Source organism: Telopea speciosissima, chromosome 8 (assembly GCF_018873765.1).
Source record: "Telopea speciosissima isolate NSW1024214 ecotype Mountain lineage chromosome 8, Tspe_v1, whole genome shotgun sequence".
NCBI classification, from domain to species: Eukaryota; Viridiplantae; Streptophyta; class Magnoliopsida; order Proteales; family Proteaceae; genus Telopea; species Telopea speciosissima.
Genome location: NC_057923.1, coordinates 59,843,423 through 59,860,867, shown reverse-complemented (window position 1 = coordinate 59,860,867; position 17,445 = coordinate 59,843,423). Strand labels below are relative to the sequence as shown.

General features: G+C 37.1%; 2 protein-coding genes across 2 annotated transcripts; one reads left to right on the top strand and one right to left on the bottom strand.

Moving 5' to 3' along the window:
• The first annotated feature begins 1,208 nt into the window (after positions 1-1,208).
• LOC122670742 (thymidine kinase-like) lies at positions 1,209-2,698 on the top strand. Its single transcript, XM_043867718.1, has 4 exons — positions 1,209-1,460; positions 1,608-1,752; positions 2,030-2,151; positions 2,285-2,698. Exons 1-4 carry the CDS (start codon positions 1,348-1,350, stop codon positions 2,520-2,522), a joined length of 618 nt encoding a protein of 205 aa, XP_043723653.1. The 5' UTR covers positions 1,209-1,347; the 3' UTR covers positions 2,523-2,698.
• A 1,356-nt stretch (positions 2,699-4,054) lies between these two features.
• Positions 4,055-17,154, bottom strand: LOC122672803 (F-box/WD-40 repeat-containing protein At3g52030). The gene is made up of 9 exons (XM_043870295.1): positions 16,896-17,154; positions 14,836-15,036; positions 13,356-13,410; positions 12,090-12,188; positions 11,612-11,715; positions 9,668-9,757; positions 9,027-9,163; positions 5,956-6,043; positions 4,055-4,953 (listed from the first exon to the last, which is right to left on the bottom strand). The coding sequence occupies exons 1-9, from the start codon at positions 17,042-17,044 to the stop codon at positions 4,590-4,592; spliced, it is 1,287 nt and encodes a 428-aa protein (XP_043726230.1). The 5' UTR covers positions 17,045-17,154; the 3' UTR covers positions 4,055-4,589.
• Positions 17,155-17,445: the final 291 nt, after the last annotated feature.

The following is a 17,445-nucleotide window of genomic DNA, read 5'->3' as shown; positions in this document are numbered from 1 at the left end:
GCTATTAAGAGTCAGCGGTGAAAGGATTCTTCCTTCTCCACATGGAAAACTGTCTTTAAAAAAAGGTAAAACTGTTTGTAACCACCGCAGTTGTAACCATATTTTTTACTTTCCATTTTGCCCCTAATTTTATATTCACTATTCTTTTAAAGTAAGGATGTTTTTATAATTTCCCCTCTTCGCTGTCTCTCCCCCTCTCCCTCTACCTTAGGGGTGTCAATTTTGGATCAGAATCGGTAATCGGACCGAAACCATCCTGCTAGGAACCAGAACCGACCCACCCAATTGCTTGAGATGTTCTGTAAATTTTTTAGACAAGTAGATCCCAAAGTCCCTAGGAATTTTTCCAAATTTGATTAAATGGAATTTTTCAAGTGGTGGTATTTTGGGAGTGTAGGTAGGGGTTATAATGACCAATGTACCACTAGGAATACTGTATGCATAGATTTACATGCCGTGCATACCAATACACATGGCTTATTTAATTGAAATATACTTAAAATTTGACACGTGATTAATCCATATCAATTTCTCTCTATCCAATGGTTGGAATTATATTATTCATCCACGTGGCACAATGGTAGAAAGTTGCTAAATTCATTTTGCTGTGAAGTATTTTGATTTGAATTTATTCCATGTAGTCACCTTCAAAATCAATATGATACTAATACGGTATCAGAACGGATCGACTGTACTGGACAATTTTTTTTGACTGTTTTACCCTTTGTACATCCCATTTCATTGATACAATATTGGGGCGATATCAGTATTGATCACCTTTAAAACCATGCAGTATCAGCGTATCGGGCGATTCGATACCTCAAAATCATGTGCCCCATGGATTTAGTGCAAGATAATGAATCGGCAGGGTTCAGCCTGTATCAAATGGTTTTACCCATGATTTAGTAGTGATTTACCATGAAATTGAATTTCTTGACTATTTTACCCTTGGTTCATACAGTTCCATCGATATGGTATTGGCCAATACACCGAAACCGATACTGATTTCTAAAACTATGATGCCCATATTTTGAATTTTTTATTTGATGATTTCCCTCCAAAACCCATCAAAAGAAAATTAAACTCCCGAAAAATTCAAACCCCTTTCTTCCTACCCTCCAATTTTAAAAAAAAATAATAGTGCGATTTGGAAATTCAAACTCTCAGGCTTCTCTCTCAAATCTTCTCAAGGAAGCCACCCCCCACCACTCACAATTTGTTTTTTTATAAGATCTCTCTCTCAAACCATTCTTCCACAAATCTCAAACTCGCTACCTCGAGAAGGCGTGAGCTTTAGAGCAATTCTGTGTCTTTGATTCTTCAATTCCAAGTTCTTCCTGGAATTCCATGGAGCCTTCTCGATTATCTTCTGGGGAGATCCATGTCATCATCGGCCCAATGTTTGCAGGGAAAACCACGGCTCTCCTCCGTGGCATCCAGACTGCAAGCAATAATGGAAGGTTTACTTCAGTTAATTTACTGGGTTTTGTAGAATTTGGGGTTCTATTGATTCTTCTGTGTTTGATATATATTTTGAGCTTCATGGTCTTATGGGATATTAACGAGTTCTGGTTTTTATATATTCTTTTTCTCTATTATAATTGTAGAAATGTAGCAGTGATAAAATCGAACAAGGATATTAGATATGGATTGGACTCCGCCGTGACCCATGATGGGGTGAAGCTGCCATGTTTTGCATTGACTGATCTATCATCATTGACAGAAAAAATTGGAGTCCAAGCTTATGAAAAGGTATATTTTTTAAGTTTGAACTTTTTGATTTTATTCCATTAAATGTACTTTGTTGTTTGATTTACCCTGCCATTACTCTGATTTGAATCCTACTCTCTCTGAATCTATTGATTCTATTCCATCCATTGTTCTTGTTTGTTTGATTTCTTCTTCTATTACTCTGTTTATGGATCCTGATCCAACACGCAACCCACATTGGTGACCAATTGCTAAAGAGAACAGTTTAATCTGAATGTTTCCATTGTTTTTATTCTTAATTGGATTCATATGGTTGCAGCTGGATGTGATAGGGATTGATGAAGCTCAATTTTTTGAAGACCTTTATGATTTCTGTTGTAAGGCAGCTGATGATGATGGGAAGACAGTAATTCTTGCAGGCCTTGATGGTGACTACATGAGGTACTAATTTCCTTCACGTAATGTTAACTAATCCTTAAATTGATTAATTCTTGTTCATTAGTAGGTAAGGCCATGAAAGAGTTGATGCAATTTATGCTGGTTTTGGTCATAATTGGATAAATTTTCTATGCAGGAGAAGCTTTGGTTCTGTTCTTGATGTTGTACCTTTGGCTGATTCTGTAACCAAATTAACTGCTCGTTGTGAGATCTGTGGTAAACGTGCTTTCTTTACCTTAAGGAAGACAAAGGAGACACAGGCAGAACTAATTGGTGGGTCTGATATCTATATGCCGGTCTGTAGACAGCACTATACCAATGGACAAGTTAATGAAGCTGGAAGGGTTGTCATGAAATCTCAAAAGATTCAGTAAATATGATTCACCTTGAATCATCTTTGCTACTAATTTAGTAGTATGTTCTGTCTATTTTACAATCTAGGTGTTTTCAGATTTATGCTTTGCCAGTCTTTATCTGTATAGAAGCTACTTCCCAATCTACCATATATTTCTTGAAGTGTTATATGAAAATAGTAGGTTTTCTGAATTCTGATTTTGTTGCTCTTCTTCCCCTTTGTACTCCATATTTTGGGTTTTTCTTGATTAGTTCAGGTCTCTTTCAAATCTTTTTCCAATCATCTAGATGCTTGCATCAGGCAGAACCCTCATCCCTGCACATCCGTGATTTAGGAATGGGAGGTTTTTTTTATAAAAAATTTCTATTATAAAAGCTTGAGGAGATTGTTTCATCCGTGAAAATATTTTTTCAAGGCCTGTGTCTAATGTGAGTCCTTGAACTCAGGAACAGTGCTCTTATCCAAGAACTACCCTGGAGGTAAGGGTGTCAAGCTCTAGCCCAAACAGTTGAAACTGGCCCGATATAATCTGAACCAAACTAATCCTTGTTGAAAATATCACAAAATCTCTAAAAATGCCTAAAATATGTCAATATTTTTTTGGGTAAATGACAACTAGGGTACCTAATGTTCGAATTGTTATCCCCTCCAATTTGCTGACTGTTCTAATTCCTCCCATTCTTCACATAGGAGGGGAAATGATCACCCTACCCCCTGCTCGAACACACTGCCCAAGGTGGGGTTGGGTTGTCATTTTTGCTCTTATGTGAGGAATTGGAGGGAATTGGAGCGGGAAGTGAATTGGAGGTGATAATTATTTGATGGGAGTTTGGGTTGGGATGTAGTGGTGGGGTAGCTGGGGTTGGGATGTAATGGTGGTGGTGGTGGTTGTAATGGCAGTGGCAGTTTTTGTGGTGGTGGTGATTGAGGGTATAATTGGAAAAACAAAAATAGATATCTCGGCTACAATATTTCAAACATTAGGTATCCAACATACAATTTCTCCAAACGTTGGGTATCCTAGATGCCATTTACTCATATTTTTTTTATTTGTTTACCAAATATCCCAAAACTTCTAAAAAATATACCACATTTTTTATAAAATTAACCAAAATGTTCCACAAGAATTTTCCCGTAGACCTGTAAAGGCAAACAATCAACATTGTGATATAATAATTATTGTAAAATCTGGAGGGGATGTTGCAGTGAGAGGTCAAGATTATCTGACCCAATTACATAGGTGGATCAATCATGGCCAACCAGTAAGCTGCTATAAATAGATTAAACCAAAGTGAACAACTTTTCACTCCAGATAAAAGGTTAAACAGACCACATCAGAATTAGCAGGTAATATGTTGTCATTCAGGCTTGATGGTAGAGTGGGTTGAATAGCAGAGGGACTTGTTTGGGGTCATTTCCTGGATCTGTGATTCTGATAAGAATACCAAAAGATCCAAAAAATTGGCAGAGCATGCCAAATACATTGGCTGTTGCCACTGAGACATCAAAGAGCATAATTCAAAGAAACCAAACTGTGTTTTCTCCTTTTTGTTGAAATAGAATATTTATTGACTAAAAACACCCAAAACATTGTTTGGATTACAACCCAGAGCATCCTTTATCTAAAACAAATAAACCACAGTGGAACATAATATCATTATAAAAGAATATTACAACCCAAATCTAGTGTCTTCCCAGCTAACATATGAGCTGCCTTATTTACTGATCTTGAGAATATGGCCAACACTGAACCCCACAAAATTTCAACACTTCCGAGGCCATTTTCTGAAATTTCCCATCTTCCATCCATCAGGCCAGCTGCATTGCATCAACTTCTACCTGGAAATGCTGTAGTGTTGCAACCCTCTGATCCTTGGCTGCAAATAGCACTTAGTACAAAGCCCAAACCTTCAATCTGACAGTGGAGCCTCCTGCTGCATCAAAACTTGCATTAGCATTCAAAGAATCCACCCAATTGCACCCTTGCTTGAGGGAGATGGTACGCTCCATCCGTATCATTTGATGACCTTGTGGTGGTGTTGACCATGAAGCAAGGGTACTGCTGTACTTGTAAAGCTCCTCCAGGTTATTTGTTGAATCGCCACATCCTAATGAGCTTGCCACTGTGTGTAGTCACAACCTTCTTCGTTCCAACAGCCAAACATGAAATGGGAGGTCGCATTTGCTTTGGGATACTGTCGATGAGGGTATCTTCTGAAAGCCTTTTGGCTTTCTTTCTTTCAATGACACCATACCTGTTTTCAGAGGAAGTTGCTCTGTTGCCTTCATGTAGCACATAACTGGCAAGAATTTCACCGGTATTCTGGTCAAGAATACGTAGCACGCCATCAATTCCGCCGACAATTAACATTGATGTATCATTTATCTGATGTTGCAATGAATACACAACATTTGGACTAACTCGTTTTTCCCAAAGTGGTCTCATTGTTCTGAAATACAGTAAACAAAAAAAATAATAATAATAAAATATGAAGTAAAATTGGACTAGAAATGTCATAGAAAAAATGCCAGTGAATCACAACTTGAGCAACAAATAAATATGAGTTCCTTCACATATTTCCTGCTTTTTGTTTACAACAGCTAGCTATTTTTACCAACTCCTGGGTTTAGCATACATGGCACCCATTTCAGAATACACAATATACATCTGCATTACCTGATGCATGCTCAAATAACCAGAATGACTCGAGGAATCATCAAGAAAACAACTTGAGACAATTCTATATGGATTGCAGTGCATAAATTTGTCTGAATTCATGCTCTTGCATAAATTTATACCCTACAACACAGAATTTACAGACTATATTGATGCATACCAGTGAGAATAAAAATCATGGGAACATAAATGGGTACGAAGAAGAAAAGTTCAAGCTTTGGAAAAAAAACAGTTGTTTGGGGGGAGGGGGGGAGGCGGGTTGACTCTGTTGAGAGAGGTTGGAATAGAAAGGTCTATTAAATTTTTAAATGATGACATAAATTATGATCCCTAGTGCATACTTTCGCTTCCACAAAAAAGGGGACCAACCATGCAAAAAATTAAAAGAAGTCCACATTTTATTGACAAACAAAGATCTTAAGATACTAATGATTGGGAAACATGGCAGCAGAACGTTCATTTTGCTAGGCTGAGCATAATGAACAGCGTAACTACCACATGGCAGCTTATCTGCACCCAAGTTTGGCACACAGATTGGGCTTCACCCACCCCTGTTGATGTGTCAAATTAAGGCCAAACATACTTCGCCATGCTTCATAATAAGTTACAGGGGATCCAAATTATCATCAATTGCATATTTGGCACAAAAAAAGACAACAGCAGAGCATATTAAAGCTTTTTGCCATAAAATTGAAATTCCTCTATAAGAACAACTTTACTTCCAAAAGAATCAACATTTTTGTGCAGATAACCTTTTACAGCAACATTTCCATACCTAAGATCCCAACAATGTGAATATCCACCAGCTGATCCTGAAAATACTAAATGCGAACGAGGGTTGAAACAAAGGCTCCAAATGCTGCCTATAGGAGGAAGTACAGAAAAATTTTAACAAAGCAATTCAGAGCAGTTAGTATAGATTTTTCAAAATTCTAGATCTGATAAATATGCTCTATTCAAGAATTACAAATAGCGACCTTAAAAATGACAAATACCACAAAACATTTCCATAATTCTAGCCTCCCACTACTATAATAAATACCAATCATTGGTGGAATATTGAATGACTGGACTCATTGTTAGCCACTGAATTTGGGCAACAATCAAATCAATATCAGCAAAGAAAAAATTAGACGCAGCAAAACAAAACATATCATACTAGAACACTTCAGCAAGAACAATATACATCTGGGTGGAATTACAACTTGTTAATTGTTGAGGACTTGGCATGACAAGACAAGGTTCACTGGCCCTTATTATACAATTATTGCTATACATATAAGGTAATTCTTGTGCTTTTGGAAACCATTAGTCATTGTCATGGTAAAAAAAAAATGAGAAGGTTGTATTTTTGCAACAGCATAATGCACAACTTGCATCCATGAGCTCGCAAGTACAAAGCCTTAGTTGAATTTCAATCAGCAGTCCTTGGTTAGGACATGTGGACAACATTGAATCATGGTGGAAATGTTGCCTGAAACACCTCATAATTAAAAAATTTTCCCTGGTAAAGATACACGATGTCATGAGCTTTACCTTATTGAAGCTTACATTCTCTTATTTTTCCTTTAACCTCCTTTCAAATTCCAAGAAGCAGTTTCTTTGTGATAAAGAAAAAGAGGGGAAAGAAATTGACCATGTTTGTAAGATTTTGTTGACAAATTGTGATCCTCTTAACTGATCAAAATGTCTTTCTGGTTTTCCAAATGAGGTTAAAAAGTACAATAATATCATTATATTTCATGCTTGCAGGTTATGGGACAAACCGTGTAAACTGTATGTCATTTGAAACAGTTTCTTCCTTGCATCCTACATATACTCACCCATAAAAACAGGAAAATTGTACACAGTACTTTAAGAATGAGATTATGCTTCTGTCAAGGATGGTTTCTTCTTTTTCTATTTGAATGTGGTAAATTTGGGTCATCAGTTGCCATTTCTCAGGCATGCTAGCAGGCTTGTTTGCACAGAGTTACTTTTGAGAGGTATTGATTTGCTCAGCTACAAGACCTGAACATCCTATTGCTTCATTAACTTAACTGCTGCACCCTCCAGGTCGGGCACTAGAAAATAAGTATTAAATATGCATTGTCCCATTTGCAATTAACCAATGAAACTGTGGAGGAAATCAGGGGGGCAAATGAATTGCAAAAATCAACAGCCATCTTTTTTCTATCAACAAGCATTGTAGGCTGAAAAGAGATCTCAAGAAAATTCTCATTAACGAGGCAAAAGAAAGGAAAAAAATTTAAAGCTCTAGCTAATTCTGAAATTTCAACCAAAGAGACATTCATGTAGGTACCTCCTTTTTTGTGCTTGTGCTTGTGCTTTTTTTTTTTTGGGGGGAGGGGGGGGGGGAATCCGGAAGTCAATTGTTAAAGATGAAAAATATTGAAGCCCCCACTGGCGAAGCGCCAGCCTAACTGCCAGTCCTCTTCATTCATGTTAGTAGTCTATATAAGTGAAATATATAGAGGACAGACCTAAAATGACCATAGGAGAAGTGGTGAGGAAGGACATCCATTGTCTAGGTCTGGTCGCAAGTATGACATCGGATAGAACCTATTGGAGGGCAAGGATCCATGTTGTAGACCCCATCTAGCTGAGATTAGCCTGCGTGTTGGGTTGTGCCTTTTTCCTCTTGCTACCTTCCATCTTTCTTTTATTTCTTTTATTTCTCATCTCCCATTTGTCCTTTTCCTTTGTCATTTATCATCTCTTTCCCCATCCCTCTTCTCCTATCTTTTCTTCACCTTTTATTTTTGAGTATAACTATGGTTTCTCTATTTTGTTTTGTTTTGGATCCATGTAGCCGACCCCATTAAGTTGGGATAAGGCTGAGTTAGTTGTTGTTGTTGTTGTTGTTGTATATAGAGAGCGGACCTTGGTGCAACGGTAAAGGTCGCTTCATTGTGACCAAGTGGTCACGGGTTTGAGTCTGGAAACAACCTCTCTGCGAAAGCAGGGGTAAGAACGCTGCGTACATTATGACCCTGCCCAGACCCCACAGTGGCGGGAGCCTCGTGCATTGGGTACGCCCTTTAGTCTATATAAGTGAAATAAAGTGGAGCCAGCAATGAGGATACTATGACAAGTAAGATTTCTTCTTAAATTAATTTTTAAATGTTCTTTCAAGTGGGGGTGGGGTGGGGAGCCTGGTTTGAGGAATTGGAATTGGATTGTTGATTCCAGTCAAATCGGATCGGAGTTGGATGGATCCTATTCCCGATTCAAAAAAGTGTGTAATTTCTAGGGTTCAGGCCAATTCCAGTCGATTTTGGCAGATTCTGATTGAATCGGAATCAAAATCCATGGAGGGTGATTACTTTGCCGATTCCCGCTTACTTGAACCTTAGTGGGGAGGGATTTCTATAGTGTTCATAATGTACCCTATCATTTATATATTTTAGCACTAGCTTGGAGGTTGGTCATTCCAAATAAGTCCTTTTTCTCTCATCTATCATTTGATCCTTTATCTCACACTTCAGATTCATCTTCACAACCAAGCTGGGTAGACTTCAAAAGATTACAACTGACCATTGTTTAACATGTTAGCCTCGTGAAAGATCTTGAAGATCATATCCAGGAAGTAATTTGCAAAGAGGAAGAAAGGAAACAGCCACGCATAGGTTGTCTTCAGCACTCCATTGTATATTCATGCTTTTATTTTCATCGACATCTATAACTTGAATAAACAGGTATCAATATCCTCCATGATATGGACTGCAGAAGTGTTCTTGCGGTTAAATGTAAGCAAATCAAGCAATATAAGAAGAAATGAAATACACCAGAAGAATTCCAGTTGACAGCCAAATATTCCTTATTGACCTAGCATCTGAAGATAACCTGTGGAATAAGTTGACTTTAATGATGCTACGCTGTCACCAGATGAAAGACTAGCCACTGTAATACTTCCAAGAGAGGAGCCACCGAGAATTAGCTGATCGGTTAAAGCCAAGCACATTACAGAACCAGCACGCATCCTACAAAATACAAGGAAAAAACAACAAATAAACAAGAAGATTGGTGGAACCAAGTAACCAACAACAAGCAACACATTGCATCTCAGTCCATAAATCTATTTGTCTATACATACATAAATACTTCCATAACAACTTCTCTTTCCACACAGGAATGCATGTACATCTATATAAATATTAATATCCATTAAGTCAAGGAAATTTACACTACATTCACCCATGGGATTTCTAGGTGATCCTAACAAAACAAATCAAATTCAATTTTTCTTGAAATTTTTAACCCCCTATAAGTAAAAAGAAAAATTGTACTTTGGCACAGACAACTGACCAGGATTGAGTAGAAAATTCAACAGTAAATATAAAGCATGGTTCAGAAATTAACATAAAGCAGCATATAGGTTAATAATTTGGTTCATCAGTAGTAAAGAGAAATCTTTGTTGAGTTGTAGCAGCAAAGAGAAAATCCAGGAATGGCTGAAAGACAATATAAGTATTCAAGAAATGTACCTAATAATTCGAGAACAATTCCTACTATACATGTCAAATACACGAACTGTCCCATCCTCACATCCAACAACAGCCTCTGGATCTATATAGCTGCAACATGGAGCCAGTCATTCAAGGGAAACATAGAAAGCAGTGCTGCACATATTTGCACATAATTCAAATAACAATAATGATAATGACAATGTTTGCTCATATGTTAGGTGCAAAACTAGAGGGCAGACCTCAGCACAATTGTAAGGTTGCTACATTTCAACCTAGTAGTTGCGGGTTCGAGTCGGGAAACAGCCTCTCCATGAAGAACCACCCGGGCTTCACACCGCAAGGTGTCGATTGGATCAAACACCAATCCCACCAGCCTTGATCAAATACAAGACAAAAATCTTCAATGGAGAAGAAGAGCAGCAAAAAGTTTTTCATTAATATCAAAATCCGTGTCTAATACTTTCCTCCCTTACAACCTTACATAAAGGACTCAAAAATAGACCCCTACACTAAAAAGGAAAGGCCTAACCCAATCCTTAACCTATTAGGTAACCTAAACTGACTAAGAAACTGAAATACTGAAGGAAATAGACTCAAAACATGACTGGACTTATAGAGTCCTAATCCAGCCCAACTTACATAACAGTTAAATAGTTACATGATCACTTAAATTGCCACATGACCACTTAACCAAATCACATGACTAGGAAACTGAAATAGACTTAAAATAAAGTCCTAATTTAGCCCAACTAAACACTTAAAAAAAAACTACTAAAGTTATTTAAATTGAACCACTGGTTGAACCGGTTCAATTTAAGAACAAAAACACCAAAATAAAACTAAGTATGGAACTAAAATAGCTAATCCCGTATGCAACCTAATTACCCATATTTTAGGCCCATAAAAGTAGCCTATTACATAGAAAACCCATGGGATCAAAGGCCCAACATGTATAACCCAACCCTAGATTATTCCTAAGCAAAGAAGCCCAGTTTGGTGATAAATCTGCATCTTCCCATCCCAGTTATACAGCCATTGTAGAGAACAAGGATTAGCACAACAAAGGAGAAATAGAGAATGGAAGAAGAAGGGTAACAGTGAAAGAATAAGGAGAAACAGGGGAGAGGAGAGAGAGAGAGACTCAACCAACAAGCTGCTTTCAGGCCACACAAGCATACTCAAAACACACTCAATTTCAATCTTCAATCTGTCCATTATGTTGCGTTGCTTACATATTTAAAACAAGGAAACTTGAAGCATAATAAAACAAGGAAACTGGAAAACTAGAATCTCCTACGTATCTAACTCTACCAAAATAAAACAGAATAAAATAAAATAAAGATTACAATATCAACCCACATTAATGCCTAAATATCCTACTAGACCAAAACCAGATATGGATCCGGTTCATCTCAATCTAGGCTTCCAAACGGATTTGTGCAGGTCCACGAAAGTGCTACTGCATCAATCCCTCCAAACCTTCACATGGTTCATGCATGTTATTTGACAAAGAACATTGGATCAGTGTGTAGGATTTAATATAATGACAGTTGTCTATGAACACTAAAACAATATAACTATAGACCCAAAATGGAGAAAATTTCATAAAAATGTGAACGATACAGCTCAATGACACAGTGCTCACTCAGGCAGGCCACTTTTTTGGTGAAGAAACTGTAGCATAAAACTGTTCAACACCTTGACTTCCTGGTTTACCTTTTTCTACAATTTTCCTCAATCAGACCCTCTCCCTAAAACATAAATTTTTTCTATTTATCATCCATTTAGATTTTGCACCCAAAAAGAATCATGCATATCTATGAGAACATTGCGTTTAGTGAAGTATTTATCTTACAAACACTGCCTGAACGGGCCTCAGTAAATCAATTAAAAAAGATAAAAATTCCTTTGGTTGAATTATATGATTGTCATCAAGAATTATTGGAGGATCTGATCACTAACCGCATACATAAGCCACTTGTGAATGTGCCTTCACGTGATGGAAATATACTTCTTCCTCCATGACGTCTCCAGATGCATATACGGGTTCCAATAAGACCAACAATCTACCCAAAAATAAAATACTTGAAGATGTTAAGGAGTTGCAAAGAATGCAAATTTTATTTTTTTTCAGATAAACCATAAAATTTAAACCCTGTTACGAAATTAAGTTTTAATGATTAATACCGAATGATAAAGCATTTGAATAGATAAACTTAATATTGCCATATAACTTACTACATCCATTCTCTTTTTGGGACGAGTGGGGAAGATTGTAAAACTCTGGTGTTTCAACATAAAATTCAAATGTAATCACAAACAAACACACATTGTTATTCTAAAATGAAAATTGCTTACAAAATTTTTAAAAAAAATATTAACACAAAATTAAAAACATTAAAAAAAATTAACAACATAAGCATTTATGTCATAGTGTTACCTTGCTCTCATCAAAATCAAAATCGACTAAAGGGGCTTTTTCTGGAACAGGATATTCTTCCAAGCACTTGTAGCTTTCTGATGACCAGATACGCATAACCTAGAATAATTGCAGACAAAAGCAACTAGTTGAATTCAATGAAATCCTACTTGGGGAATGTAGAGGGGATTATTTCACGTTGCATTTAACATTTTAAGACTTCTGAAGGCAATCAGAAGATGAAAACAAACAATATTAACATAGGAACTTCATTAAAAATTCATTGCTTTCTGCATAACCCTAGATGAATTGGAAGTCTAATTAATAAAATTTAGTAAACCTAGAATGAGGCAAAGGAATATCTAAGGTCCTAGAGATGTTCAGAAAAAGGTGTAACTAATAGAAAAGTTTATTCACCCAACAAAATATAGAAAAGTTCCAATTTCTTTCCCAATATAACTAGGAAATTTCAGAAAGATCAAGCAGAAAGTTTAGCAGGAAGGGTCTACCCATGACCAACGTCTGCCATCTATAAACATTGTGAAATGTGAAATAAGTTGAGTTGATGTAAGTTATTTCGTTGTTCACATATTACATGTGGATCGATGGATTTCTCATAGTTGGTGCTGCCACACATGCAGCCATTTTTATGGTAAGAGACTATGACCCAACTACCCAATACAATGATCTATTAGATCGTGTTCTTAGGCATCGTGATGCAATCATATCACATCTCAACTGGGCAGTGCTAGTCAGCAATTGGCACTATCACCTTTTTTGGGTTGCTGCACCACAGCTTTCAAGACTGACTTCTGCATGAGCAACTAGTTTGACCCAGCTTAAAGATGTATTGAATGCTATGTAGCAGCTCGCTCTATTTTATCCACTAACCTCAAAGAATCAAAAGTAACTGCTTTGAAACTCTGTCATTTGGATCACTGAGTTCTAGTTGTCCAGTTAGGCCATCTTTTGTGGGGCTTCTCTCTTCCCCCACCTTTAGTAAAATTATTTTGATCTATTGCTTATCCCAAAAAAATAAAATAATCAATTGTGAAAAGAACTTTCAAAAAATTGCAAAATAAATACAGGTAACCCAGATTGAAATTTGCAATGATTTGCATCTATAAGCACATACCAGGGCACATGAATGCATGATTCTGGGAGTGCCACTCTATTAAGGTCAAATTAGGAGATCTCAGGATCACAACATCTATATAATTCATCAATTATAAAACCAAAAAGAAAATACATGGATAAGAACACAGTTAGTGTTCAAGGAAGCCATACCTTATCCCCCACACCAGTGAGAATCAATCCCATCTTCATTCGGCACTGTTCAACCCTACATAAAAACTGAAGTTAGCACTATTAGAGTAGATTAGAAATGCATGATCAACAAACATTCAGAAGAGATGTGATGTAAATTTAATCCTCACACCTACATAATAAATGTTCTATGTAATTCATATAGTCACCATTGAAAATAAAAGAGTATTACTTTAATGAAATTCTAACTAGATTGCATTAATGAAAAATCTGCATTGCATGTCTCCACTGAAGCTAAGGTTGTGAAACTTCCATTCAAGGAAGAAAACAAAAATGGATACCAATGAAACAGATTCAGAATGAGATGATGCTTGAAATTCAGAATGGAATAATGTACCACAATTTTTATTTTATTTTAATTTTTTTTTTGGGGGCGCACAAAGAAGATCATTTACCACAAATTGATGAAGACATAAATGGATTAATGAAAATATCAACATCTATGCTTTCCCATAGGTGAGGGATAAGCATTGTTGTCCAGTTTTTTTTTTGGTATATAATATTAAAGAACTTTATTCTAAAAGAAAAACCAAACTGTACAAGCCACATGTCAATGACAGAGACTTAAGGAATAGAGCCCCAAACCCAAACAGAATTAACTAATCAAGATCAGCTAGACCACAAAGCCTGCACTTCCCATTGTTGTATAAGGAAGCAATTCCTACCCGAATCAGCACCTTTCAGATCCCTACCATTGCATCTGGCTTTAACATCCGACTGGATATCAAATGGAGTTTGGGTCTTGTCTTGTCTCTAAAATCTCTGAGGTTCCTCTCATACCAAATATGGGAACTGGTGGCACAAAAAGCAATTTTTGCAATTTCACCGATTGAATCTCCTCCAAATTCCTTTGCCACCCATTCAGCCTCAAGGTTGACATGTGAGACAACAAGCCTGCTAGAATATCGTTGTCCAGCTTGGATACTTCTCAGTGCCTTCCTCTTGTACTTTGTTCACGTGCTTCTTTCCATCACAAGGAAGTTAACTGCTAAACCATAGCAGCTTTTGATCAATTGATTTTCGTTGTTATATATGCATTTACACGACAAGACAGAGAAATACTAGAAATATACTATTATTGGCATTTTTAACCATAAAACATGGTAGCCATGAGCTACCTCAAATTTTACAATAAGATCAAATATATAATACGACTCGCTCCAATGAAGCAACACATTGATGTTTTTGATCAACAAGAAAAGAACCCTATTTCCTAGTACAAGCTCCACTTAGTATGGTAAATCTAGGAACAGTCAGAAAGAAATGGAGTTTTGGATGCAAAAATTAAGTAACGAAGAGTTTCACAAACAAGATTGAAATAATAACACATTTTACAGCATGACAAACATATTCTTCAAAGTTCCAAAAGGTAGTGACTAGTGATACAGAACATATAGAGGTATGTTATCATAAATAAAATAGTAAGGAAAATCAATAGTACCCAACAGAGTGACCCTTCCATTGATCAACAGAAACAAAACCATTTTGTAAGGATAGCTTATGCTGTTCCATAGCAAGGCTCTCAAGGTGCATCTGTAGTGATGTTTCGGGACGAGCAGATACATTGGAATGGCCCATTGAACTATGTTGCTGCTTGTAATATAGTGCCTTCAATATATTAGATGTATTGATGACATTGTGCCTGGAAAGGAGGGAAAAAGGGTTAACACTTGGGTAAAGAAACAATGTAGGCATGTAGCCAGAACATATAGCTCCATAGAAAAATGTAGTAAATTTAAATTAGAAGAAATAGTAATGGCCAATTACAGGAAACTAAGACTTCATGTTCTACAAAACCAAAAAAGTTTTAACAACCTGTATTAGGTGCTAACAGAGTAGTTTGCAAAGTGCAACTAGAGGTCATTCGCATCTTAGTCCTCCCCCCCCCCCCCCGCAAACAAGGATCCTAATTGCCAATGACATACACGAAGTAAATTATGTATTGCAATAAGCAAAAGAGGGTGTACAGGTGTATCATTATACCACCCCAAAAAGGATCATGGGTATAATTTTATTTATTTATTATTTTTTTTTTGGGGGGGGGGTGTGGGGGAAGGAAAGCGTACTAATCTATCATCCCTGCAAGGTTCCAATCATTGAACACCCTCCTATCTTGAATTTTTTTTGTAGGCATCCCCATCTCATAATATAACTCCAAGGACACCACATGGGGACAATTTCAAATTTTCCTCCATCAAAATATACGCATTTTTTTTTCCTTACATAAACCCCAAGCATGAGTCAAGCCACAGAATCACTGCTTCGGGATTAAAATCCATTGATCCTGCAGTTATGAGTAAGTACGTCCACAGAAATACTCAAAATAAGCTGCAGTAGGTTTTTCAAATCTTCTACTTCCCAATCCTAAGGATTCTTTCTATAATCAGCTAACTAGTCCATACTCCATACGCACATTGAAGATCCCCATGTAGTTCTGGACCAAAGCACTCTTATCCAATACCAAAATGTACAGTACAGGAAAAGTTTTGGTTCACACCAAATCTCCACCTATTATTTTGGACACCAGATATTTCCCTTCCAACAATACTGTCAATGGGCAATACAAATTTGGATGGCATTTACACCTAGTTTTTTTAACTTGGATGTACAATTCTCCTCTGCTACTACCCTTTGTTATGATCATCAAACCATTACATAATTTACCAAAGACAGCCTTCTTCAAACTAGAAAAGGCCTTCAAGATGGATTATTGTTACGTGCATGCATTGGGTTGGCGTGAGATGTGCAAGTATTTAGGAAAGTTGTTTAATTTATTCAATGATTAACTAGTGTAGTTAGATAAATAGACATGCATGGTGTAGTTATCTATTAGTTTGTGGAGTTAAATGAGATAGTGTTAGTAGTGTAACTGTTTTAAATCCTATTAAATAGGTAGGAGATGGAATGGAAAGTAGACTTTGAATGTAATTGGTTCTTATGTTTTCTCTTTGAGAAAAGACGGCTTCCTCAGTAAAGTCAAGGCGTCATGGCTTCGCCCTTAAGACCAAACCTATCATATTATCCTTTGTTATCTCTTCTTCCCCTATTTTCTGTCATCTCTCCTACCAAGCACGTAACAATAATCATTTCTTTCTTCTACAAAGTATCATATTTCAACGTGGGAAGCCCAATTCCAAACATTAATCCTGATCAGAACGTGAATACCCCATATCTCCGTAGTGCATAATCCAATTACCGTAACCAATCAATTCACCCAAAAACGAACTTCCGATGCATGAATTTTGTCCATGAGCTATCAATTCACAAAAAAAAGAGATCCTCCGACACCTGAATCATAGTAAGACAAACTCAAAATTGAACTGAAAACAAACATATTGATCGTAAATCAAGTGAAATTTATAAATTGGGCGCGGAGAATAAAAAACCGTAGCTTTTAGCGTCTTCATCTCTAATTGTAAAAGGTTGAATCAATAAGACGTGTGAATATTTTCGGGTAGTTCAAGGCTAACATTCAGAAAAGACGTTGGATGAAAGACAAACCAGAATTTACAAACAGAAGAACAACGGGCCAGATCGAAAGGGTTGACAAGTGAGAAGATCCTGCACAGAAGGTCGGTATCAAGGGACTGAATACTTCTCGCTCTTGAGCTGCTACTCTTCTCCTTCAATGCCTGCTTCTGTGGTTTCATTGCTGCCTCCCCAGTTCCCAGTTCCCACCGAGATTCCAAAAAATTTTAGCGTTCAGAGAACAACCGTCAGAAGATTACGAACCCAGACAGGGCTGCCCGGCTGCCAAAGAGTGGAATGGAGACTGGGTCACTGGAGGGAGGTCCGTCGCATGATACTTGACAGAAATAAAAGATGGTTTACTTCAGTGGGCCCACCGGCCCGACGCCCGTTACATTTTATAGAGCTAACAACCAGCCCATGTCCAAATAAAGCCCATAACTACTGCAGCTCTGAATTTAGTTAAGCCCAACTTGTGTTTGACTTGACTCGGCTAGGTTTCTCTCTCTCGTCTCTTGTTAGGATCAGGTTGTTCACATTTGAAGTGAGATTGTTGCTCTCACGTGAAACCTCAACAATCTTC